At 41.2% G+C, this 14,719-nt stretch overlaps 1 protein-coding gene across 1 annotated transcript in view; it reads left to right on the top strand.

The window, feature by feature from the left end:
• Positions 1–14,719, top strand: part of PSMA8 (proteasome 20S subunit alpha 8) — a 55,776-nt gene that overhangs the window by 32,871 nt on the left and 8,186 nt on the right. Inside the window, exons 5-6 of the mRNA XM_032293148.1 lie at positions 5,528–5,647; positions 5,767–5,829. Coding sequence (XP_032149039.1) covers positions 5,528–5,647; positions 5,767–5,829 — 183 coding nt within the window. The remainder of the gene's footprint in view (positions 1–5,527; positions 5,648–5,766; positions 5,830–14,719) is intronic.

Below are 14,719 nucleotides of genomic sequence, written 5' to 3'. Positions count from 1 at the left end.
GAGACGGAGTTTCACTCTCGTTACCCAGGCTGGAGTGCAATGGCGCAATCTCGGCTCACCGCAACCTCCGCCTCCTGGGTTCAGGCAATTCTCCTGCCTCAGCCTCCTGAGTAGCTGGGATTACAGGCACGCGCCACCATGCCCAGCTAATTTTTTGTATTTTTAGTAGAGACGGGGTTTCACCATGTTGACCAGGATGGTCTCGATCTCTTGACCTCGTGATCCACCCGCCTCGGCCTCCCAAAGTGCTGGGATTACAGGCTTGAGCCACCGCACCCGGCCTTTTGTCTACTTTTTATACTGTTGACATACTAGTGCTTAGAATAGAACCTTATATACAGGGTGATCATATGTATTTAGCAAATAAATGAATACTAAATAATAACATAATGCTATCTACTTGATTCTCAGCTAGAAATGTTCTCTCCCTTTGAACTTCTGAAGCATTAGTAACTCCTACAGCTTTTTAAAATTGTTTCATTTCTTCTATTGACAAACAATTTAGTAAGGACAGTTTATGTTTTAAGCATTCGAGGTTCTTTTTATAACAAACACTAATCCTGTATTTTAGAGTGAAAATATAATATTTATAGCATTCAGATCATGAAATCATGCTTCTAAATGACGACTTTGACTATAATCCCATTTTACTAATTTTTCAAAATAATATTATTTTGTAAACATTTAGATATTGGTATTTAAGTGTGTATCTAAGAAGCTGTATATTTTTAAAAATATACTTCCTTTCACTTACGATATAGCTTGTGGATTTGTAGGAATGCCAGTCTAGCCATTAGCACTCAAATTTTATATTTAAAGCTTTTGTTTCAGCTTACTATGTATTTCTTGAAAAGCTTGCATTTTAAAGTTTTTAAATAAAATTAGCTCATCAGGAACATTGATGAAAACTAGCATCTAATATGCTATGCCTTGAAGTGGTTAATTTGAAAATTATTCTGTGGCCGGGCGCAGTGGCTCACGCCTGTAATCCCAGCGCTTTGGGAGGCCGAGGCGAGTGGATCACGAGGTCAAGAGATCGAGACCATCCTGGTCAACATGGTGAAACCCTGTCTCTACTAAAAATACAAAAAATTAGCTGGGCATGGTGGCACATGCCTGTAATCCCAGCTACCCAGGAGGCTGAGGCAGGAGAATTGCCTGAACCCAGGAGGCGGAGGTTGCGGTGAGCCGAGATTGCGCCATTGCACTCCAGCCTGAGTAACAAGAGCGAAACTCCGTCTCAAAAAAAAAAAAAAAAAGAAAAAAAAAGAAAGTTATTCTATACCATTTTAAGGAGACCCACATGCATAGACTTAAGCCCCACCCTAATTAATGATGTTAATGATTAAGGGATATGTTTTGTTCTTGTCAGTATGGGCCATAATGCTTCAAAATGGTAAGGATGTTTGACTATGTTGTATACTTCTGAGCAATGTTTCTTAAAGTGCATTTCTTTGAATGTTAACAGGTATTAGGTAAACAAACTCTCTAGCTAAGTAATTTTTTTTAGCTATTTAAAGAAATTTAGCAAGCTTTGTTACCAAAGTACTTCTGGATCTGCTGAAAAGCACTCAGATCTTCTAGAAGCAGGTAAAATAGTAGTCCCCAAGATTACTTGAACGTAGAACCTTTTATCACAGATCCTGTCTCTACTCTGATGTTCTGTGGAATCCACTTTGGAAAATGCTGCCATAAAAACTTAGAACCTTGGGGCTAAAAAGGCTTTAAAGACTGTTTAATATAATCCTCCAATTTATTTTTTCTAAAAACACTTGACCAGTTTTGCCTTCTGTTGTTTATCTTTCAAAAATAATGGAAATTGTGATTTATTTATTCTGAGTAGAGATTTTTGTTCATTTCCACATGTCTTTTCTTAGCGTGGGAGAGCACATTGAAGATTTATTCTGGAAGCTAGCAAGCCTTCGGATGAGAAAAGCTGCTTTGCACTTGTCAGCGGAGGCCTTGTCCTTCCTGAGGCTTACGAAGCCTCATGGGAAGATTAATATTTTTAGGATATATATTACGAAGTGCCATTGGTATCAGTATTTGTTGAAGGGAAAGGATCAGGATTGGGCAGAGGGAGACGTTGAACTACATTTTAGTCACAATAAAGACTTCAGTTGACATCATGGAATGCTCTAGGTCTGTAGTGGCTCATCAGAGCTGTTTTAAGTTGGGGTGAAGGGACTGCACATTGATAGCTCTTCATCACTCAGTCAGTGTAGGCTGGCCCTGGAAGAGCACATGACCTTACCTGAGAAAGCTCTTGCTAACCTGGGAAGCTTCCCAGGAGTTAAGAGCTGAGGGCTGTCTGCCATTACCAGTTCCAGTAGCCATAGGAATAAGGTTTTTGTTTCTGGAGGTGTATGGGGCAGTGTGTCACAGAATGCACTTCTGGTCTGTCAGTGAGATTGCCTTTATCTCCCAGCAACAAAGACCTGGTGATGCTGAACCCATAGGATTGATTTTTCTCATATAATGAAAAGTCTGAAAGTAGGCAGATTCTGGTATTTGTCTCTTTTGTTCTCAGTCTTTTTCCATGCTCTGAAGATAGCTGCTAGACCTCTAGTTAACATGTCTACATTCTAGGCAGCAAAGGTTCCTAGGAGCTTCACCCAGTGACTTCCACTTGTATATACCTATTTGTAAGAGAAGCTAGGAAGCGACATTTTTCAGCAGTCACATAGAGTTCTGTCACAAAGGAAAAATGGATATTAGGGTTGTCAGCTAAGAGTCTTTGCCTTAGAAAATCATGATTAATCTGAGGAGGCAGGTAGGAAAAGCATTGCAGGACTACCAGAGTCATTATTGATGTGAACTGGGGTAGGTGATGGGGCAAGGGAGGGTGGGGATCTGAGTGTGGCAAGAACAGGCTAGGTTTTAGGAAATAAGTCAGGTGGGTAAGAGTTAAAGAATTTTGATGTTAGGAATTGGAAGAAGTGGATAGGAAAGTCACCAGAAATGTGCAGGGTGACCTTAAATGTGCAGGCCCAGTGAAGTTTTTGGATAAACCAGTGTCTGAAGCCACTAACCATGTATTTCTTATCTGGGTGGCAACTAGTTACCCCCTCCCCCCAAAAAAACTTAGTAGCAAATAGACTTCAAAGTCATGCCAAGCTGAAGGCTTTACCTTTGATCTTGGTGAAATTTCAAGGCCACAAAATTTAATTTGGAAGTTTCAACAGCTGCTTAAATTAATCCTCTGAAATACAATGGCATAGGAAAAGTTGTATGAAGTAAAAAGAATCTTTTGCTAGCCAGAATAGTATACTGTTATATAATGTAATATAAATGGTCTGTTTTCATGCCCTAAAATCTCCTTTGAAATCTCTTTCTTATAATACTAAACAGTTGGCCGGGCACAGTGGCTCATGCCTGTAATCCCAGCGCTTTGGGAGGCTGAGGCAGGCAGATCACCTGAGGTCGGGAATTTGAGACCAGCCTGGCCAACATGGCAAAACCCCATCTCTACTAAAAATAGAAAAATTAGTGGGATGTGGTGGTAGGCACCTATAATCCCAGCTACTCAGGAGGCTGAGGCAGGAGAATTGCTTGAGCCCAGAAGGCAGAGGTTGCACTGAGCCAAGATCATATCATTGCACTCTAGCCTGGGCAACAGAGCAAGACTGTGTCTCAATAATGATAATAATAATAATAATAATAAACATTTATAACTGAAACATTCCCCCATTTAATGCCAGTGAAAGGATAGGCCTTTCTGTTGCTTCTTTCTACTCTGTAATTATCCTAGGAAAGGGGCATGTAGCAGCACAGTGTACAAAGTTAAAAGCTTGGCTTGTTGATTCAGACCTTTGTTTCAAAGCTTAGCTCTTCTGCTTACTCTCTGTATGATCTTGGCCAAGACTGCTTGAGTCAAACAGGTGATTTTGTCCCACCTAAGAGACATTTGATGATGTCTTTGATGAGAGATATTTTTGGTTGCTGCTGGCATTTAGTTGGTGGAGGCAGCTAAAAATCCACAATACACAGGACAACCCTCACAACAGAGAATTAGCTGACCCAAAATGTGAACGTTGCTGATAGTAAGAAACCCTATTTTAACCTTTCCAAGCCTCCATTTCTACATCCAAGAATTGAGGTTAGTAACAGTACCTATTTAATCATTTTTGTGGTGGTTAAATGAGATAATCCATGTAAAATGCTTAACCTAGTGCCTGACACATAAATGTTCTGTTAATATAAAAATTTAAATCTTATTATCATTATTATCATAATGAGCACTAATCTGGATATTTAGGCTGAATTAAAAGAATATGTGGCCTACTACCTATAGCCATGCAGCCAGGAAAATTCATTTGCATTTTTCTTTCATCTGATGAAAATGTGTAAAGAACAAGGAAAAGGGGGAATGAAATAGAAGCCCTTCTTGCTTAAGAGTCAAATAAGATAATGAATCAGTTAGGTACCATTATACTTTATTCTAAAATCTACAAAAATGATGCTCAATCCAACTCAGGTACATAGCTTTCTTCATGTTGATGTCATTTTTTCTTCTCTCTTTGCTTTCTTCTTTTTATATGATATTGTAAAGTTACAGCTCCTTGCCTCCCCACATCTTTTCAAGTTTTAAATTTTAAAATCTTTTCTGAGCTGGACACAGCGGCTCACACCTACAATCCCAGTACTTTGGGAGGCCAAGCTGGGAGGTTCACATGAGTCCAGGAGTTTGAGGCAAGCCTGGGCAACGTAGCAAGACCCTGTCTCTAAAAAAAAGAAATTCTGTTTTTTAATTAGCCAAGTGTGGTACCACCTACCAACAGTCCCAGCTACTTGGGAGTTTGATGTGGGAAGATACCTTGGGCCCAGAAGACCAGTGCTACAGTGAGCAATTATCATACCACTGTACTCCAACCTGGGCCACAAAGTGAGACCGTTTCAAAAAGTACATAAATAAAATAAAATCATTTCTGGTTAGCAAGGATTTGGGAGACATTATATGAATAGAAAGTGTTAGCCAGGACAAAGCATTGGTATATTTCAAAATGAAAGTTGGCCAGATGTTGTGGCTCATGCCTGTAATCCCAGCACTTTGGGACGCTGAGACAGAAGGATCACTTCAGGCCATGAGTTTGAGAACAGCTGCGACAACATAACCAGACTACCAAAAAAATTAAAAATAATAACCTGGGTGTGGTGACACATACCTGTAGTCCCAGTTACTCAGGAGGCTGAGGTGAGAGAATCACTTAAGCCCAGAAGGTCAAAGCTACAGTGAGCTATAATCATGCCACTACTTTTCTACTGCACTCCAGCCTGGGCAACAGAGTGAGATCCCATCTCTTAAAAAAAAAAAAGGAAAATTAAAACCATGCCACCATTACAGATTATTTTGATAGTAACCAAATGAGCTACTGAAATGTTTGCTATGTTTTCAAATCTATAATTTTCATTTGATAATTTTTATTAAGGTATACTGGAGTAAACTCCAAACCTCTAAACTTTACTTGGTAACCATAAATTCATTCACATTGCAATGATATTAATAAATTATCTTTTATTTTTCAAGGCAAATGCAATAGGCCGAAGTGCTAAAACTGTTCGAGAATTTCTAGAAAAGAACTACACAGAAGATGCCATAGCAAGTGACAATGAAGCTATCAAGTTAGCAATAAAAGCTTTGCTAGAAGTGAGTGATCTATTAAGGCATATTCACAAAATCATGAGGTTTTTTTTTCTCATCCATTTTTGTCTATTAAACACACAATTTGCTGAAGTAATTCTAATAGCGTACTTGTTCTACATTAGGTTGTCCAGTCTGGTGGAAAAAACATCGAACTTGCTGTAATAAGAAGAAACCAAGCTTTAAAGGTAAGTCATTAACCAAAGAGGAAAAAGTATCCATAGCATAAAGTATTTTGACAAAAGTAAAAAGTTGTACGCCCTCTACGCTTTCAATATAATGTTATCCTTCATTAATGTCAACTAACCTCCACTCCTTCCTGATCGTCTGCCAGTTTTTTGTTTGTTTGGTTGGTTTTTTAAATAGAGACAGGGTTTCGCCATGTTGCCCAGGCTGGCCTCTGACTCCTAGACTCAAGTGATCAGCCCGCCTTGGTCTCCCAAACAGGTGTGAGCCACCACACTTGTCCTGTCTACTAAATTTTATGTATTTTCATTACTTTACATTTAAAAGTGCCTTGACCTTCTGTGAGACTTAAACTTTAATGCCTAGCATGATAACCTTTCCATATTTCTTTGCACCAAGTATAATGTTATAATATGTATAACATTTGTCAGCCATTATGGGTTAAAACTGCTGGACTACAAAATAAAATATTTAGGATATTGTGACAGAGGACTCACTGGCTACAGAGCATTTGAAATGTAGTTCACTATTGTTCATTAGATAGAACTGTACCGTATAGTTTGCCAACTAGCTTTCTTTAGCCCAGACTGTACAAAAGCACTCAAGACATGGAAACTATATTGAAATATACTTAAAGGATTGTTTTATTGCCAAACATGGCAGCGCATGCCTGTAATCACAGCTACTTGGGAGACTGAGGTGGGAAGATCACTTGAGGTCAGTGCAAGACCAGCCTTGGCAACAAAATGAGACCCCATCTCTAAAAAAAATTTTTTTAATTAAAAATTAAATTAAAAAAAAAAAAAGATTGTTGCTGGGCACGGTGGCTCACACCTGTAATCCCAGCACTTTGGGAGGCTGAGGTGGACAGATCACTTGAGGTCAGAAGTTCAAGATCAGCCTGGCTAACATGGTGAAACCCTGTCTCTACTAAAAATACAAAGAAATTAACCAGATGTGGTGGTGGATGCCTGTAATCCCAGCTACTCAGGAGGTTGAGGCAGAAGAATCACTTGAACCTGGGAGGTGGAAGTTGCAGGGAGCCGAGATCACACCACTGATCTGGGCAACAGAGCAAGACTCCATCTCAGAAAAAAGTTTTTAAAAAAAAGAATGTTTTGGCTGGGCGTGGTGGCTCATGCCTGTAATCCCCAGCATTTTGGGACACCAAGGCACGAGGATGACGAGGTCAGGAGATCAAGACCATCCTGGCTAACACAGTGAAACTCCCTCTCTACTAAAAATACAAAAAAATTAAAAATTGGCCAAGTGTGGTGGTGCATGTCTATAGTCCTAGCTACTCAGGAGGCTGAGGCAGGAGAATTGCTTGAACCCAGGAGGCGGAGGTTGCAGTGACCCGAGATTGTGCCACTGCACCCCAGCCTGGGCGACAGAGCAAGACTCTGTCTCAAAAAAAAAAAAAACAGAATGTTTTACATGTCTTTGTTTTTAAGGAAAATATTTAGAGGAGAAATAGTATTAAAATTAGTGCCATCTGGAGCAGTGGGTTTTTTTTTTTGTTTCTGTTTTTGTTTTTGATGTCATGGTTGCTTTGACATCGATTTCCTACCTTTTATTATTCAACTAACAGATGGGATATGAGGATAAGACAGCAGCAAAGTTTCAATAAATAAGAGTAATGGGGACAGGATTGTGGAGCGTGCTCCTGCAGAGCCCCACATAAATCATAGGGTGCTGAGCACAGAGTGTGGAAATGGATATTGTCCAGGTTGTCACCCCGGCTGCTAAGAGCCCAGGGACAGATGCAGCAATACCATAGGGGCACAGAAACCACCGAGGCCAGAGTTTGCCTCTTCCACTCCATAACATATCTATGCATATACACATAGACAGACAGACGGATAGACACACACACACACACACACACACACACAAAGTTATACACACATTTTCCTTATGAGTGGTATGCTGACTGACAGCAGTGTTATACTGTCTTCAATCAGATATTTCAGGATAGGCTGTATAGGCAATAGAACACATGCTTCGGAGTTGGTAGACTTAGATTAAGTTCCAACGGATATGTTTATTTGACAATATGACCTTGAGCAAGTTGCTCTGATCTTCAGCTTTCAGTTTTCTTGCCTGGTAAAATGAGTCTAACAATAACTTCATCAAAGCGCTGTTAATGATAAGTAAATGAAACGGTATGAGATAGTAGTATCCTTTATAGTAGGTGCTCATTAAATGGTACTATTAAAGGATAAGATACCATATATCTGTTTACAGGCATACCTCATTTTTGCTGCTTAACTTCATTACGTGTTTCAGATAACTGGGTGTTTTACAAATTGGAGGTTTCTGACGACCTGTGTTGAGCAAGTCTGTCAATGTCATTTGTCCAACATCATGTGCTTACTTTGTATCTCTGTTACATTTTTGGTAATTCTCAGAATATTTTAGACTTTTTCATTATTATTATATATGTAATATAGTAACAGTGTAATTATTATATAATGGTGATCTGTCATCAGTGATCTTTGATATTACTGTGGTAATTGATTTGGGATGCCATGAACTATACCCATGTAAAACAGTGAGTGAACTTAATCAATAAATGTTTCATGTGTTCTGACTGCTCCACTGACAAGACATTTACCCATGTCTCTCCCTCTCCTCAGGCCTCCTATTGCCTGAGACATAACAATATTGAAAACAGGCCAGTTAATAAGCTTATGAGGGCCTCTAAGTGTTCAAGGGAAAAGAAGAGTCCCATGTCTCTCACATGACTTTTAAATCAAAAACCTAGAAATTGTTAAGCTTAGTGTTGAAGGACAAGACAGGTAGAAGGCTAGGCCCCTTGTGAAAGTTATTCAGATTGTGAATGCGAAGGATAAGTAAAGAAATTTCTTTTTTTATTATACTTTAAGTTCTGGGATACATGTGCAGAACATGCAGGTTTGTTACATAAGTATACACGTGCCATGGTGGTTTGCTGCACCCATCAACCTGTCTACAATAGGTATTTCTCCTCATGCTATTCCTCCCCTAGCCTGCCAACACCCAACAGGCCCCAGTGTGTGATGTTCCCCTTCCTGTGTCCATGTGTTCTCATTGTTCAGCTCTTACTCATGTGAGAACATGCAGCATTGGGTTTTCTGTTCCTGTGTTAGTTTGCTGAGAATGATGGTTTCCAGCTTCATCCGTGTCCCTGCAAAGGACATGAACTCATCCTTTTTTATGGCTGCATAGTATTCCATGGTGTATATGTGCCACATTTTCTTTATCCAGTCCATCATCGATGGGCATTTGGGTTGATTCCAAGTCTTTACTATTGTGAATAGTGCTGCAATAAACATACGTGTGTATGTGTCTCTATAGTAGAATGATTTGTAAACCTTTGGGTATATACTCAGTAATGGGATTGCTGGGTCAAATGGTATTTCTGGTTCTAGACCCTTGAGGAGTCACCACACTGTATACCACAATGGTTGAACTAATTTATACTGCCACCAACAGTGTAAAAGCATTCCTATTTATCCACATCCTCTCCAGCATCTGTTGTTTCCTGATTTTTTAGTGATCACCATTCTAATTGGTGTGAGATGGTATCTCATTGTGGATTTGATTTGCATTTCTCTAATGACCAGTAATAATGAGCATTTTTTCATATATTTGTTGTCTGCATAAATGTCTTCTTTTGAGAAGTATTGGTTCATATCCTTCGCCCGCCTTTTGATGGGATTGTTCATTTTTTCTTGTAAATTTCTTTAAGTTCCTTGTAGATTCTGGATATTAGCCTTTTGTCAGATGGATAGATTGCAAAAATTTTCTCCCATTCTGTAGATTGTCTGTTCACTCTGTTGATAATTTATTTTGCTGTGCAGAAGCTCTTTAGTTTAATTAGATCCCATTTGTAATTTTGGCTTTTGTTGCCATTGCTTTTGGTGTTTTAGTCATGAAGTCTTTACCCATGTCTATGTCCTGAAATGGTATTGCCTACATTTTCTTCTAGGGTTTCTATGGTTTAGGTATTACGTTTAAAGTCTTTAATCCATCTTGAGTTAATTTTTGTACCAGATATAAGGAAGGGGTCCAGTTTCACTTTTCTCCAAATGGCTAGCCAGTTTTCCCAACACCATTTATTAAATAGAGAATCCTTTCCCCATTGCTTGTTTTTCTCAGGTTTGTCAAATATCAAATGGTTGTAGATGTGCGGTGTTATTTCTGAGGCCTCTGTTCTGTTCCATTGGTCTATATATCTGTTTTGGTACCAGTACCATGCTGTTTTGATTACTGTAGCCTTGTAGTATAGTGTGAAGTCTGGTAGCGTGATGGAATGAGGGAATGTGTTCTCTTTCCGGGTCCATAAGGGGGTGTAGTTTTAGGGCAAGAACTTCCCAGCACCATATTTTCTCCCCATCCCATCCATCTGCATCTGGGAAATATAGTAGTTTATGGTTGAATTTCACTGGTGCAGTAAGAAACTAAGAGTCGATCACTCCAGCGGAAGTTTAAAGGAGCTCTTTTCATTGGCCAGAGGAACATGGGGAGGTGGGAATTTTTCCCAGGATAAATTCCCCTGCGCCTTCACCCATACCGGATTTCCAGCTCTCTGGAATCCCCTTCCACGTAGTGGGAGCTCTCTTCCCCCTCTTGAATTTCCCCTCTGGGGTCTGCTTCCACCCACTGTGGAAGCTGCTTTTCCTCTCCTAAACTCCATCTCTCTCTCTCAATTCCCTTCCACTCAGTGTGGAAGCTTCTTTCCTCTCCTGGATTCCATCTTTCTGTATTCTCTCACTCAGTGTGAGAGGAGCTTTCCTTCTCTGATTTTCCCCCTCTGGGAACCCTTCTCACTCAGTATGAGAGCTAGCTGTTTCTCTCTCCCTATCCTTTTTATCTCTCTGCTTTAAATAAATCACTTTCTACAAACATTTTTGAGTCTGGCATTTACTTTTATGAGCACACTACACTGTGGTCTCCTGTCTCATTCTTGAGAGGGCGATAGACCAAGAATCTGGAGAAACGTTCTCTCAGGGGAACTGAGGGTGTTATATCTGAGCGAGTTGTTAGGAAAGAGCCACACTCTGAAATCTGATTGTGAGTCCTTTACTGCTGGCGACCGAGAGTCAGCGCACGCTCAAAATCTCTCGGCCCCGAGGAAGGGATTTGATTTCCTTTTATATGTTGCTCAGGGTAAGGGGGCAAAGCAGAATTTTACAGAAGCAGAATAAACAAGTTAGGGGAGGAGGCTGGTAACTAGGAGGCAGGAGGCTCCCATGATTGTTGATTAACTAAGGAGGGTATACACAAGCGGTTCCCATGTTTGCTGGTTACCAAGCAGGGGCATTTGGTACTTTGCATGCAGTTTATCACGGGGATATTCACAGTAGCAAGTGGGCATGTCAAGCAGGATATGGCTACAACAGTTATATGTTTCTGTAGCTCTAAGTACAACATGACCCAGCACAGGAACATGACCCAGATATGCACTCAAAGGAGAAAGGGTGGGAGGGGTGAGGTGGAGGTTAAGCTGGAGTCTGTGTGACTCTCAGCAAAATGGAGTCTGTCTGGCTAACACAGGGTAGGTTAGCACAAGGGCACCCCTGAACCCCAATATAACAGTGCCACCAGTTTTGTTCTTTTCGCATAGGATTGTCTTGACCATATGGGCTCTTTTTTTCTTCCATTTGAAATTTAAAGTAGTTTTTTCTAATTCTGTGAAGAAAGTCAATGGTAGCTTGATGGGGATAGCATTGAATCTATAAATTACTTTGGGCAGTGTGGCCATTTTCACAATATTGATTCTTCCTGTCCAGGAGCATGGAATGTTTTTCCATTTGTTTGTATCCTCTTATTTCCTTGAGCAGTGGTTTATAGTTCTCCTTGAAGCGGTCCTTCACATTCCTTGTAAGTTGTATTCCTAGGTATTTTATTCTCTTTGTAGCAATTGTGGATGGGAGTTCACTCGTTTGGTTCTCTGTTTGTGTGTTATTTGTGTATAGGAATGCTTGTGATTTTTGCACATTGATTTTGTATCCTGAGACTGCTGAAGTTGCTTAAGGAGATTTTGGCCTGAGACAGTGGGGTTTTCTAAATATATAATGTCATCTGCAAGCAGAGGCAAGTTGACTTCTTCTCTTTTTATCTGAATATTCTTCATTTCTTTTTCTTGCCTGATTGCCCTGGCCAGAACTTCCAATACTATGTTGAATAGGAGCGGTGAGAGAAGGCATCCTTCTCTGGTGACTTAAAGAAAATTAAAAGTGCTACTGAAAGTAAACACATAAATAATAAGAAAGTGAAATAGCCAGGCTGGGCGCAGTGGCTCATGCCTATAATTTCAGCACTTTGGGAGGCCAAGATGGGCAGAGCACTTGAGGTCAGGAGTTCAAGACCAGCCTGGCCAACATGACGAAACACCCTCTCTACTAAAAAATGCAAAAATTAGCTGAGCATGGTGGCACGTGCCTATAATCCCAGCTACTTTGGGGGCTGAGGCAGGAGAATCACTTAAACCTGGGAGGCCGAGGTTGCAGTGAACTGAGATGACGCCACTGCACTCCAGCCTGGGTGACACAGTGAGACTTCGTCTCAAAAATAAAAGAAACAAAGAAACTGAAGCAGCCTTGTTACTGATATGGAGGTTTTAGTGGTCTGGCTGGAAGATCAAACCAGCCACAACATTCTCCTAAGCCAAAGCCAGAGCGAGGTCGTAACTCTCTTCAATTCTTTGAAGGCTTAGAGGGGTGAAGAAGCTGCAGAAGAAAAGTTCAGAGCTAACAGAGGTTGTGAACCCGCTCTGAGGTTTAAGGAAAGAAGCCACTTTCATAACATAAAGGTGCAAGGTAAAGCAGCAAGTACTGATGGAGAAGCTGCCACAAGTTATCCAGAAATATAGCTAAGACATTTACCTTCAGTGAAGGTGGTTATACTAAATTACAGATTTTCAGTGTAGATGAAACAGCTTTCTGCAGGAAGAAGATACCATCTAAAACTTTCATAGCTAGAGAGGAGAAGTCACCACACTGCCTGGCTTCAAGGGATAAACTGTCTCGATAGGGGCTAATGCAGCTGGTGACTTTAAGTGGAAACCAGTGCTCATTTACAATCCTGGAAATATTAGGGATGTTATGAATTATACTGGTCAGGCATGGTGGCTTACGCCCATAATCCCCAAACTTTGAAAGCCTGAGGCAGGTGGACTGCTTGAGCTCAGGAGTTCAATACCACCAGCCTGGACAACATGGCCAAACCTCAACTCTACAAAAAATACAAAAATTAGGAGTGATGGCTCATGTTTGTAGTCCCAGCTGCTCAGGAGGCTAAGGTGGGAGGATTACCTGAGCCCAGGATGATGAAGTTGCAGTGAGCCATGATCGTACCACTGCGTTCCAGCCTGGGTAACAGAGTGAGACCCTGTCTCAAAAAAAAAGAAAGAAAAAGAATTATACAAAATCTATTCTGCATATACTCTTATCAATGGATGACAGCACATCTATTTACAGTATAGTATACTGAATATTTTAAGGCCACTATTGAGACCTAACACTAAAAAAAAAAAAATTCCTTTCAAAATGTTACTGCTCATTGACAGTCCACCTAGTAACCCAGTTGCTCTGATGGACATGTACAAGGAAATTAATATTTTCGTGCCTGCTAACACATCCTTTCTGCAGTGTGTGGCTCAAGGAATAATTTTGACTTTCAAGTCTTATTATTTAAGAAATACAGCCAGGCATGGTGGCTCACACCTATAATCTCGACACTTTGGGAGGCTAAGGCAGAAGGATTGCTTGAGGCTAGGGGTTTGAGACCAGCCTGGGCAACATAGACTGTGTCTCTACCAACATTGGGTGGGCATGGTAGCTCACGCCTGTAATCCCAGCACTTTGGGAGGCCCAGGCGGGCGGATCACTTGAGGTCAGGAGTTCAAGAGCAGCCTGGCTAACATGGTAAAACCGTATCCTACCACAAAATACAAAAACTAAGGCTGGGCATGGTGGCCCATGCCTGTAATCTCAGCACTGTGGGAGGCCGAGCCCGGTGGATCATGATGTCAGGAGTTCAACACCAGCCTGGCCAATATGGTGAAACCCCATCTCTACTAAAAATATAAAATCAGCCAGGCATGGTGGCGGGTACCTATAATCCCATCTACTCAGGAGGCTGAGGCAGAAGAATCACTTGAACCTGGGAGGCGGAGGTTGCAGTGAGCCAAGATTGTGCCATTGCACTCCAGCCTGAACAACAAAGCGAGACTCCACCTCAAAAAAAAAATTAGTTGGATGCGGTGGGGGGAATCTGTAATCCCAGCTACTCAGGAGGCTGAGGCAAAAGAATTGCTTGAACCTGGAATGTGGAGTTTGCAGTAAGCCAAGATGGCGCCATCACACTCCAGCCTGGGCGACAGAGCAAGACTCTATCTCAAACAAACAAAAAAAGTCTGGGCGCAGTGGCTCATGCCTGTAATCCCACCACTTTGGGAGGCCGAGGCAGGTGGATTGCTTGAGGTCAGGAGTTTAAGACCAGCCTGACCAACATAGTGAAACCACATCTCTACTAAAAATATAAAAATTAGCTGGGCATAGTGGGCAGGCATCTGTAATCCCAGCTACTAGGAAGGCTAAGGCAGAAGAATTGCTTGAACTTGGGAAGTGGAGATTGCAGTGAGCTGAGATTGCGCCATCACACCCCAGCCTGGGTGACAGAGCAAGACTCTGTTTCAAAAAAAAAAAAAAAATAGCCTGGGCATGGTGGCTCACGCCTGTAATCCCAGCACCTTAGGAGGCTGAGGCGGGCAGATCACAAGGTCAAGAGATCAAGACCATCCTGGCCAACATGGTGAAACTTGTCTCTACTAAAAATACAAAAATTAGCTGGGTGTGGCGGTGCGTGCCTGTAGTCCCAGCTACTTGGGAGGCTAAGGCAGGA

This window comes from Sapajus apella, unplaced genomic scaffold (assembly GCF_009761245.1).
Source record: "Sapajus apella isolate SASKATOON/1434 unplaced genomic scaffold, GSC_monkey_1.0 scaffold29, whole genome shotgun sequence".
NCBI classification, from domain to species: domain Eukaryota; kingdom Metazoa; phylum Chordata; class Mammalia; order Primates; family Cebidae; genus Sapajus; species Sapajus apella.
Note: the sequence above shows the minus strand (reverse complement) of the source record. Positions and strands in the feature narration are given on the sequence as shown.